Raw genomic sequence first — 11,971 nt, 5'->3', positions numbered from 1 at the left:
TCACGCTAGTCCTCGGCCGAAGGCCTTCGGACTAGCGCCGGTAGGGCCCTGTAAATTACTCGAAGGTATATAGTCAGACGGTCCCCAGGACCTAGCAGAATTCACCATGTTCCTCCGTTGAGTCACACATCAAACTGGATACCAAGTTGATTGAATTCCCACGAGGTCGGCGCTCGACGACGAGCCTTCATGGCCACATCCTCCGGAGATCGGTCTAGCCTGAATTGGCTCCTAAGCACCTCGCCGAGTTGAATTCAATGCCAAGAAGGGCTGGAAGTGGATGGCTTCCCATCATGATCGATCCATGCCCCAGATGGGGTCAAGGGCTCCAGATCCAACACGCTATCCCGCACGAGTGGCGCAGGCAGCGGCTCGAAGGCGGCCATCGACCTCCGCCAATTCCCAGCACAGGACTTACACTCCAGAAACCCTTTGAATGCAAGCAATACCTTACCTTTAACCATGCTCACACCCTATTCGACAGCTACAGGTTCATCGTCTGTTGTGACAGCAGTGACATTCCCAAATCGCGGGGACGGCTGATTGTATACATCACTCGTCTGGAATGATCAGGATGACTTGTCCGAGTGAACCGTCAACCAAGGCTCGAGACAAATATGCAGCACAGGCATGTGCAGCGTGCCAACGGCGCAAGAGGAAGTGCTCTGGAGAGATGCCGTGTCAGAACTGTCGGCTGTCCGCCACTGAGTGTGCCTATTCTGGAATCCGTCTGCCACGAGGTCGTCGGCCAGCAAAGGCGGCGCAAAGGGCCGCCGCTTTGAGCCGGTGTGTTAAAGATGACTCGCGGACCAATGTCAATATCTCGGCTTCGATGAGCCTCCCCTCGCCTGCCGACAGCGACTTCGAAGTGCGACTTCAAAGCCAGGCGCTCGAGCAACGCTGTAAATTCCTTGAACACCAGCTCACGAGTCTTACCAGGCAAGTGGGAGGGAATGACAACACGGCCGGCTCAACGTGCTCCAACGACAATTCCCACTACCTGTCCTCCTACGAGCGGTCAGCAAAATCTTCTCGCGCCATGCACGACGCACCGTGCCCCGATACTTGTGTACGTGCTGAGCCCCAGCGCTCCCTTTCATTTCTGGGCCAGTTTGAGGCCCTGGAAAATGCTCTCGAGTCGGACTACAGTGCCCGACACGACAGGTTCATCTCGATAGAATCGCCAGTTCCCAATGCAGCACCCGCTCGCACCATCACGACCACGATGAGTCCTCCTCAGCACGGCCCCGAAAGAAGCGAAGGAGACGAAATCATGGCACAGACAAGGCTCGACGGGGTGGATCAGATGAGCCAGTGTCTTGATACCTATTTCACGAGCGTCCATTCAAGCTATCCATGCGTCAACGAGACTCACATGCGGTCGATGTTTGCCGCATTCCTGGCCAACGACTCCAATTACACATGCCGAGAGCTTGCCATGGAAGAGTTTGCAGCCCTCCTCAATGTCATCATGGCAGTGGCGCAGGTGGCCTCTGACACGTCTTCTGGGAATAAAGATTCCGTCCCGGGGTACCAACAAGTTTGTCGTGCAGAAAGACTACTGAATCTTGCCGCGTGGCAGGACAAACCCAGCCTCACCACAATACAGGCCATGCTTGTCAAGAGTTTGTACCATTTGTACACCTTGAAACTCAACGCCGCATACGCCACGATAGGAGCCGCCGTGCGCTTATGCTTCTCTATAGGACTGCACCGAGAAGAAGGCTGGGGAGAAGACTCGTTGGGCTTCTACGGAAGAACATATCGTCAACGCACCTTCTGGTGTCTATATTGTCTAAATTCGGAAATCGCTCACGCACTGGCTGTACCCGACTTGTTCCCTCTGTCGAGTTGTGACGTGGGCCTACCAGCGTGCGTGGACGACAGGATGCTCTATCCAGGCTGTTCGTCGCTGTACGAACTTCCTAGGACGTCGCCCGTCCCGTATCTGCTTGAGTGTGTCGACTGGACAAAGTCGTGCTCCGAGATGTGGGACGAAATGTACTCCCATGTCAGCGCCAGTAAACCAATTTCTTCGAACCTGGTTGCACGGCTGGACAACAAGATCTTGCAGCTATCGCAGCAAGCACCAGGCCATCTTCGATGGTCGGCGTCATCGCGACGGGGGTCTGGCTGGCGCTCTGATGAACTTCATGCCTTTGTGCAGGACCAGAGCCTGCGTCTCTATCTCCTCGCCCGCAGTTCGCGGCTTCGCATTCGTCGGCAAGAGTTGCTGAGTCTCAACCACAGGAGCCAGACGGGGACGGAGGTGGTCCAGATTGCGGCCGAGATCATCACTGCGGTCGAGCTCGGGTGGTCATCAACAAGCCAGTGGAAGCGTACCGAGCGATACACCTATGTGGTACACCTCGCCGAAGCGCTCCTCGGGTTGATTTGCGTCACTTCGGCCCAGGACACGGGCGACACCTCTGGTCCACCAGCACATGGTTTGTCAGTCGTGGACTTGTTTGAACGGACACTTCGGACTCTCGAGGACATTTCCACCGGTTTCTATACCGGAAGACAGATTCTCCATCTGCTAGATGGACCTGTTCGCATCGCTCGAGCTCGACAAGCCGTCCTTCGCCAGGAGGCTTTGTCCAGTGTAATCCCGACGCCGAATTTGCAAGCATCGGGACTAGGACCAGGATCTGCTGCCCCAGACAATCCCACTTTCCGAGAGGTCAGCATGGCTTTGAATCCGTCCTCCTCAGACCGCAATCAGGGCCTGGCTTCTAGTCACCAAAATGACTATCTCGCCGCCGACTGTGGCGTTGGCGGCGCTGAGGGCATGGTTCCCGGCTTCGCGAATCTCGGGCTGCCAAACTGGAACCCTGTCGGCTTTGGTGACGATTTGCATCATGGCTGGCAGAGTTATTCCTCCATTCCCATGACCTTGACATAGCGATGAGGGGGATTGAGTGTATCTAACGTTATAGGTTCTTGTACATGTAGTAGGGTGCTCGATCTCAGGAGCTAACCAGTCGATCAATTATTCCGCATTCCTGTAAGAGTCAAAGTATGCATTTGCTGTGAATATGGTGATATGACAGTTGGGACACATGCATGACGCACTTTTTAAGGATGAGGTATGGTGGGCGCCGGAAAGACCACGGGGCGCCCAGAAGTTGGGCCCGGGTTCTTCCACTTGTTACTTGTAGGCATCTTCTACCTGCCTCGCTGTGCACTGGGGGCGCCTATGGCGAGTAGTCAGAAGGCATACCGTAGCCATTGTTACTAGTTAAGGTCAATATATCGTCCATGACCCCCGCGCCCAGCTCCCCTCTTCGCTCTCTTCCACCCCCCTCCCTGTAACAATCCCTACAATTGAGTCGATATCTTTCCCCCAGTGTCCATCTTCCGCCTCTCGACCATTTTCTTTACTCGTCATGCAGGTAATGTGTGTCTAGCGCCCAGCACCGCCGTCCCGTCATTCAATCTCCAAGTTTCGGTGCCGCCTCAAACCAGACATCCCAGAGTTACCGGCATGGAAAGACAAGCGAACCCCGCCCGGCGACGCAAGCGAGGCCATTCAACATCATCGCCCTCGCCTTCGGCCTCACCCTCGGCGTCGCCCTCTGGTGGCTCGGTTGCTCTGGCATGCCTGAGATGCAGATCGAAAAAGAAAAAGGTCGGGATCTGTCTGGAGAACGAAATCATCTTCTCCCGGGGGTGTTGCTGATCTCTTTGCAGTGTAACGGCAATGCACCGACTTGCCGAACGTGCAAGAAGCTCCATGTCCCGTGTATGTGGCCGCCGGGAGACCAACGAAAATTGTAGGAAATCTGCATTTCGCAGCCGGCTTAGCGAGGCAAAATAACTGACTGACCATCTAATACGCGAAGCCCTTCGTCCAAAAGCCACATCAAGGAACTCTATGACCGTATCGAAGCTCTCCAGAATGCGCTTGCAGCGGCGCAATCGCTAGTCGCTGCTTCACGAACAGAGACCTCAGACAGTCAAGCGTTGACTGCTCCAACACCCACTGACGCTGTCTCGACGAACGCGAAGCCTCCTCCAGACGCAGAAAGCAGCAGCGCCACCGAGGACAGTCTCATTTCTCGTCTGTGCGGCCGACAGTGGAAACTCAACAGCGACAGAGGAGGACAGTACCGCTTTTTCGGACCTACATCTAGTCTACACCTGACCGAGAGCGTGTCTTCATCCTTGGTGGATAATTCCTACAGTGCGCCCTTTGGCGGTGATGATCCTAGGCTTCAAGAACTGGTCGACCGGGAGACCCAGGACTATCTTCTCAATCTCTACTGGAAGTATCAAGACAATGTCTTACGCGTCTTCCACAAAGGAGCATTCTTGCACGACCTGGAGAGGCGGCGGACCCGATACGTGAGCAAGGCCCTTCTCACCTGCATCTTTGCCAGCGCCGCTCGCATTTCCGACCGTCCGGCTATTCGAGCTCTGGCGCTGTCCACGCAGGACGACAGTATGGACGAGAAGCAACCACCTCTCCTTGCCCTCGCTACGCGATATCTCGATGACGAGTTGATGCACCCTCAACTCACGACCATACAATCACTCTTACTCCTGTCCACGAGCTACTGTGCCCTCAGTTTGGACACTAAAGGATGGTTGATAACAGGTATGCACCAAGTCGGGATATCGTCCGGCATCAGCCGCAGACGTTGCTGACTTCTGCCGTCCGCAGGTAACGCGTGTAGGCTAGCGATCGAACTAGGACTACACTTTGGCACAAACAAGTTGAGTTCCCCGTCCTTGACGGATTTGGATATCGAAGCTCGCCAGAACACCTTCTGGGCGTGCATCGTCTTTGATCGGTAATTCCCACCCCTCGATGCCTCATCAGCCCGATGGCAATCTAATTAATCTGTCAGACTCTGGTCTGTATATCTTGGTCGACCTTGTTGTTTTCCCTTGAAGGACTTGGGTGTCCGCGACCCTGCATACTCTCGAATGGAGCGATCGTGGGAGACGGACATGGCTTACGCGTGGGCTACTCTTTTGGAGATCCTGGGCCATATCAGCGATACAATGTAAGTCATGTTTTGGTGCGAACTCGGGGCCTCGTCAAGAAAGGCCCAAGAAGCAAGACCCATCGCTCACTGACTGGCTTCAGAAACGGGGAACGATGTACGCTAGAAACGCTCTCGGAACTCGACGAGTGGCTTCGATTCTGGTCCACCCATCTCCAGCCGTCGATTCACTATCATCGCGAGACGCAACAACCTGCAATCACCGTCCTTCAGTAAGTGCATGATATTTTCTCGCTTCGTCTCTTGGTGGACTTTATTTTCACATTGACTTGGATCCATTACTCACCTCCGTGTGTCTTGTCGTCGGCCATAGCATGAAATACTGTGCAGTTGTGATTCTGCTGCATCGCCACATGGCCGGATTCCCTGCCGGCTCGAAACAAGGCCATTTTCGGGCATCATGCATCCACCACGCGATCGAGATGACACAAATCCTCCAAGACTACCGCCGCACCCACGGTGACGCGAGGACTCTGAGCGGGATTGCGATTTTCAGCATTGCCACCGCGGCGACAACCTTCATTGCGGAAATCGCAGAACGACGATCCTCACCGGCAGAGGCGTGGCATCAATTGAACTGTCTCAAGGCCTGTGTCAAGACGCTGGAAGAGCTCCAAATCTCCTACCCGGTCGCTCGCAAGGTCCGGCAGACCATTCAGCTGATCATGAGGCTGTGTCGGATAGGGACCAGCTGTCTGTTCCCTGGTCACGCAACGCCGACGGAAGATTCCTGGCAAGGTCCAAGCGGGGCCCGGCGTGGTTGGGATGTTAACATTAACGTCGATTTCAACGTCAACGTCAACGTCAACGTCAACGACAATGGGTCCATAGGACCTGCTCTGCTCGGGGCGACAGAATCCCAAAGCGACCCTCCCCTGATGGCCGCCGACGACGACGAACAAGCGCAGGTCTTTTCTTCGGGCGACAATGGCGAGTTCGCCGCAAGCTACAGCCCTTTTGCGTATGACGAGTACCTTCCGGCATCGGCTCAGTTTGACATTTTGTACGGCTTCGGAGCGTCATTGTTCTCATAGGCGACGTTATTCGGTTCCAAGCGATCATCCTTTGTGAGGGGGAGAGAGCGACTGGGCAAGCCTGCAAGCCTCTTCAACGCTCACAGAGGGCATCATGTTACATGGCCATGCTGCAATGCCGGGGAAGATCACAAGGCCCACCCGGACTCAGCCCCCCCCAAAAATGCTCTAACGATTTGACGACCAGAGGCAGCCAGAGCGGGTGTCGTGATCCACAAGCATGCATGCATGATCTTCTGACACCAAATATCATAGCGGGGTCGAGGTTGTCAGTCCTTGAAGGCGAACCGGACGCGAGCTTGGGGAGGCGAATGAACGAGCAGCTCTTGGAAACGCACTATGATGGGCCCGCTGGTGGAAGCGGAACATTTCAGCAGGGGAAAGTGAGTATGCGTAGGTATGTGGCCGTGGCAAAAGTGGATACTTGGCTTAATAGTCATAATATGGACACGGTCTATCTAGCCAGAAACGTACATATAAATAGTTACATATAATACCGAGTATATGAATGAATGAACAAACAACGCTTCCTCCATTCTCTTGGAAAATTCGTTCTCGTAGAAAGTCTTCTTTAGACTGATCTATTGTTCCTTTCTCTCTGCTCGTTTACCTGTCCCCTCGCCACCACCGAGAATACCTTTGCGTCCTATACTAGTTACGTCTGTCTCTTGATGCCTACCTTCGACCCTGACTCGGATCACCTGCCCAAGCTCGCCGATCTGGAACAAATCCCCGGAGCGCCCAAGTACGCGGCGTGGTTCTGGGGCGAGAATGACGAGGTTTGTCGCTGTCGCTCGTTAAAACTTGTGCTTTGTGGCTCCCTGGATCAAGAAGACCCGGGTTGCGATTGAGAACCTAGATTGAGACTGAGACAATGTGTACTGTGGCATTTCGCTCTGCGTACAGTTGGGACGATTGAACCTGCTCACGGCGCGGCGGGTCGCGGATGCTGCCAGATTGATTCGGACGGGCGAGAGGGTCGCTTTGAAGTAGGTGTTCTCTAATCGTTACATGCAGTGCCGTGTCTTTTTCTCCATTGAAATGCTGTCCGAGGCTGCATTTTGTGGTCTGTGACCTGCGTACATGTTGCATGCATACAACAGAGATATCTCCCTCCTCCCCTCTTCTCTGTGTGTATACGAGTATGTGCATATGTGTATACTCACGGCATTACTCTCCTTCAGCTTCCCCCTCGACTATCCAGACCCCCCCTTCTTCGGCCGCGAAACCTTCAAACATCGCCTGAAGCAGCTGAACGAGTCCTCCTACGACGACCTGTATGATTTCAACCCGCAGAGCGGGTCGCAGTGGGATGGGTATCGGCATGTGAGAGATCCTGTTGCGTATATTTTGCTGTTTGGATTGGAAACGGCCTGGTTTCTGACTCTCAGAGCATCCGCTCAAAACTTGACAGGTCGGCTTCTCGCACAATGGATCTTGGGTTTGGTATAACAATGTATGCATCAGGCGTTCTGATGGCTTGTTCTGGTCGAATTGACGACGAGGACGAGGACTACCAGTGCTGACACATGGCGCAGACCACTCGCGAGCAAATTGTCGATTCATCGAGAATCGGACTCCAAGCATGGGGAAAACAGGGCATCGGTACGTATGACAGTACATGATCTCTTTCTCGTGCGTCAGATTGACGGATCCATCATGAGACTGACTCCCTGGGCCTTTCTTTTCCTAGCTGGCCGCGCCGTCCTTCTCGACATCTACTCCTTCACGAAAGAATGGTACGATCCGCTCTCCGCCAGGAGAATCACGCTGGCGGAGCTGCGCACGTGCGCCGAAGCCGAGGGCGTCGAGTTCAAGTACGGCGACATCCTGCTCGTGCGTACGGGCTGGTCCGCGGGATACAACCAGCTCGACGCGGCGGGGCGGCAGGCGTACCGGGCCAAAGGGTTCCATGAGCTGGCCTTTGCCGGGGTGGACTGCGGGGAGGAGGTGGTCGAGTTCCTGCACGACAACTACTTCAGCGCCGTGGCGAGCGACTCGCCCACGTTCGAGTCCTGGCCGCCCTCTGTCGAGTCGGGGAAGGAGATCCTGCATTCCTTCCTCCTACCGCTCTGGGGCGTGCCCATCGGCGAGATGTGGGACCTCGACGGCCTGGCCGAGCTCTGCAAAAAGACGCGTCGGTGGGAGTTTTTCCTCACCAGTTGTCCGGCCAATGTCAAGGGTGAAAAAATCCCTGTCCCTGTCTTTCTTTGACCAGAGCTTTCTTTGCTGATCCTCTATCAAATATAGGTGGGGTGGGTAGCCATCCTAACGCTATTGCCTTGTTCTGATTTGCCGTTGGGAGGGGACACGGGATACTAGACGATAGACACTACCCCTTCTTCTTTTTCTTCTGGTTAGCCAGGCACGCAGCCACCCAGCCGCGCAGGTGAACAAGCACAAGTGAACTCCTACTCGAAATAAAAAAGGGGGCCAAATCAGACCAGACCAGACCAGACCAGCCAGGCCAGACTATACCAAAAAAACACGAGGGGGACAAAAGAGATCTAGACCAAACCAGATCAACCCAGAACACGTGCATAGACATGTACCATGGTGCTCCAAACCAAGTAGACACGGTAGAGAGAAGACTCGTGAGGGGTGCAGTGGGGGATGCCAAAAATTCCGCAAAATAAATTCCGCCAGGCGCATCTCAGAGTGAGCGGACATTGTTGTCCTGCGGGGGATATTCGCTTTTGGCGGGGTGGCGGGATGTGGAATGGCGGAATGGGCGGGATTGGCGGGACTTGTGGACATCAGGGTACATATCGAGATGTGTACTCGGTAGGTCGGGATATGAACACATACACACACACACACACATACGGTCTATGAGATGCGTTATTAAGGTGGTACCACGGGTTAGGTGCTGTACAGGCACACAGGCAACACAGTTATACAGGGTCTCTGCTGTATCTAGGTAGTTACGGTCGGAATTGGATCTATTGCATCGACGTCGAGTGATTGGTATCAAATCTAGGTACAGACAGAAGGACTGTGTCATTGCCTATTCCTCGTAGAGAGAGGAAATCTACACTGGCCGACACGCTCAACAGCCACGGTAAACCGTCTGGTGGTGGCTAAGCCACTCTTTCATCCTCTCATTCCCTTCCCAAATGTTGTGCATGGCCAGAGGCTTTGTATTCTCCCCTTACCGTCCACCCTTTTCATGTCGGCCCCTTTTTACATTTTATGCAATCACTTGATATAGTACGCGAGATCTCCCCCGTCGATTTCCAACTGAGTAAACCCATTGCCACAAAAGCCCCAGCGGTTCTGCAACCCAAGGACGATCATGGTTAGCATCATGTGGAACACACGGGGACAAATCCCTACAGGAGTGAAAGGAAAGGATAGATGGATACCTTTTTGTTCTGATAGGTTATGTCAAAGTCCTCGGCGCGGATATTTTCGATCAGGTCCTTGAAATGCAGGATCGAGCCGGGATACAGGGCAAAGATGCGGCCCAGGTCGTTCTTGTACCAGCTCTTGCACCCGCTGGTCCAGACGGTGCGCTTGAGGACCTCGTCACCGTAGATGTTCCATTCGTCCTGGACGTCTTGCTTGACGTTGAACGATCTGTTTTGTGCGGGTATTCAGTAAGTTTTGTGCCGCGATGAAATCCCACTTATACAGTCCATCGAGCGAGGAGAGAAGACGACAACCGCAGCAGACAAAATACTCACTTGATGCCCTCCTGCGCAACCTTGTTGACCCATTTCAGTATATACTCGGCCTCCCAATCAATGGCCGAAGACAAACTGCCGTGCCCGACGGGACCGCACGGCCCGTTGTAGATAAAGTAGTTTGGTTGACCGCTGACACAGAGGGAGAGATAGCCTTGAGCATCGACTTCCCATTCCTTGGCCAACGATCGGCCATCGCGACCTTCTTGAACCCACCTCGGTTTGAACGAGACATCGAACCCGGTCCTTGAAAAACACCACGAGTTAGCCGAGACGATTCATTTCTTCCATTGGACAAGTCGTGACGTACGCGCAAATTATTGCATCAAGTTCCAGCTGCTTCCCGTCCTGCATGGTGATGCCCGTTTCAGTGACCGTGTCAATATTCCCCACGACCAGATCGACCTTGGGAGAACAGATGGCTTCGAGATACCCGTTTCCGGGTGTCAGACGACGGCATCCAAGACTCCATTTAGGGATCAGGAGCTCCGCAAGTTCGGGCCGATCACCTATACGTGACTCCATCAGGGCTTTTGTGCGTCGTTGAGCCTCCTGGTTGGCCGCGGAGCCCTCGATCAGCGCTTCGTAGAAGTGGTTGAACGCGTGTGCCAGATCGTGTCTGTATTTGGTGTGCTTCTGAGGGTCCTTGCGGAACGCCTCCTTCTGTTCTTCCGTGTACTGAGGATTGGTCCCGGGGGCACCCGACAACTCTTCCACAAACGGGGCAGAGATCCAAGTGGGCGAGCGCACAATGTTGTAGAGGTGGGAAGCCACACTAGCCAGCTCGGGGACGATCTGGATGGCCGAGGAGCCGTTCCCAATGACTGCCACACGCTTCCCGTCGAACACGGGCTTCTTGGCCCACTCGGCGTAGTCGGCCGAATGCAGGAGATCGCCCTTGAAGGACGAGAGGCCTTTGATGTCCGGCCATGACCAGGCATTGAGGACTCCAGATCCGTTGATCAGGATCTGACAAGTGTCCTGGATCGTCTTGTCCCTTTGCTGGACCGTCACATGCCAGAGCCCCTCGTCCTCGTTCCAGATGGCCGAAGTCACCTTCGAGTTGTAGACCACGTCCCGATCGAGATTGTGTTCCTTTGTGATTTTCCGGAGATAGTCCTCGATGTCGCCTCCCGTGGCGTAGAATGCCGGCCACTCGGTGTTGGGGACATCCAAGAGCGTGTAGATATGGGCCGGAACGTCGCACAGCACACCGGGGTACCGGTTCTGTGGGATGTCGTCAATACTCCCAGAGGCAAATCAAACAAGAGAGAGAGGGAGGAGCTGTTCGACCTACTTCAAACCAAGTTCCTCCTACATCACTGTTCTTCTCATAGAGAGTATGCTCGATCCGGTCATCGAGCTTGTACTTGTGTTGAATCTTGTGGGCCAAGGTCAAGCCGCTGAAACCACACCCGATACTGATCACCTTGACTTTCTTCTGTGGTTTCCAGAGCACGTGGTCTTCCATGACCACCCATTTGGGATTGTGCTCGACTTGTTCTGCCAACGGCTTCTCAAGGGGCAGGGGCACAGATTTGACCCCATTCAAGTCTGGCTGGGTACTAACGCCATTTGCTGTACTCACACCATTGCTATGGGCGTGCTGGCCTTTGTCGCCGGAAGTATCTGCCTCAAGCGGGGCTTGTCCGGGCGTGATGGCCATTGCGAGCGCGTGCGACAAAGATAACCGATAAACGACAAAGTCCTGCACACGCGTGTGATTGAGCTCAAATGAAACGGGGAGAAGAACGACCGAACCGCTGGCAATAATCCACCGTCACTGCTCGCCTAAGCCAGACCATTGCACACAGCCGCGTATATATACTGGTGTACCGAGTACAGTGTCTCTTTTCTGGCGGAGATCAATCGCCGAATCCGGGGCCGCGTTGCCGGACGTCTTGCCACATTTATCCCCATTGACCATGTATCATACCACCAGTGGAATAAGCTCATATGTGTGATTCACCCTAGTGCGACATACTCTTTTCCATGGTTTGCTGCTTTATCGCGGTCGTCCTCCTCTGAGGTGGTGAAAGAGTATCCGTTCCTCTTCATCCGGCGGCTTCATAAGTGATGACTTCCCGTGGAAGGGTTAGCATCACAAGCATCGCCAATGCATAGCCGACGCAAGAGGAGAAAATCGTCCACAAAGATACCAGAAGTTCAGCGACCTCGAATCAAGTTGTTCAAACCTTTGTCACGTGGTTGATCAAAGATGAAATGGGGTTTCTTTGAC

The 11,971-nt window shown here is 54.1% G+C and overlaps 4 protein-coding genes across 4 annotated transcripts; 3 read left to right on the top strand and 1 right to left on the bottom strand.

Annotated features, from left to right (window-relative positions):
* Positions 1-673: 673 nt before the first annotated feature.
* AYO21_10821 (hypothetical protein) lies at positions 674-2,905 on the top strand (the record flags this gene model as incomplete). Its single annotated transcript, XM_022660729.1, has 1 exon — positions 674-2,905. One exon carries the CDS (start codon positions 674-676, stop codon positions 2,903-2,905), a length of 2,232 nt encoding a protein of 743 aa, XP_022506986.1.
* A 582-nt stretch (positions 2,906-3,487) lies between these two features.
* AYO21_10820 (hypothetical protein) lies at positions 3,488-6,046 on the top strand (the record flags this gene model as incomplete). Its single annotated transcript, XM_022660728.1, has 7 exons — positions 3,488-3,631; positions 3,694-3,776; positions 3,846-4,600; positions 4,667-4,796; positions 4,854-5,012; positions 5,096-5,224; positions 5,326-6,046. 7 exons carry the CDS (start codon positions 3,488-3,490, stop codon positions 6,044-6,046), a joined length of 2,121 nt encoding a protein of 706 aa, XP_022506985.1.
* A 671-nt stretch (positions 6,047-6,717) lies between these two features.
* On the top strand, positions 6,718-8,260 carry AYO21_10819 (hypothetical protein; the record flags this gene model as incomplete). Its single annotated transcript, XM_022660727.1, has 5 exons — positions 6,718-6,825; positions 6,953-7,035; positions 7,231-7,492; positions 7,585-7,651; positions 7,740-8,260. The coding sequence occupies 5 exons, from the start codon at positions 6,718-6,720 to the stop codon at positions 8,258-8,260; spliced, it is 1,041 nt and encodes a 346-aa protein (XP_022506984.1).
* Positions 8,261-9,378: 1,118 nt separating this feature from the next.
* On the bottom strand, positions 9,379-11,398 carry AYO21_10818 (hypothetical protein; the record flags this gene model as incomplete). Its single annotated transcript, XM_022660726.1, has 4 exons — positions 9,379-9,625; positions 9,733-9,978; positions 10,043-10,959; positions 11,030-11,398. 4 exons carry the CDS (start codon positions 11,396-11,398, stop codon positions 9,379-9,381), a joined length of 1,779 nt encoding a protein of 592 aa, XP_022506983.1.
* Between the last annotated feature and the right edge of the window lie 573 nt (positions 11,399-11,971).

The sequence above is a fragment of the Fonsecaea monophora genome (assembly GCF_001642475.1).
Source record: "Fonsecaea monophora strain CBS 269.37 chromosome Unknown Scaff132, whole genome shotgun sequence".
Classification (NCBI taxonomy): domain Eukaryota; kingdom Fungi; phylum Ascomycota; class Eurotiomycetes; order Chaetothyriales; family Herpotrichiellaceae; genus Fonsecaea; species Fonsecaea monophora.
This window is presented reverse-complemented; position numbering and strand designations above follow the sequence as displayed.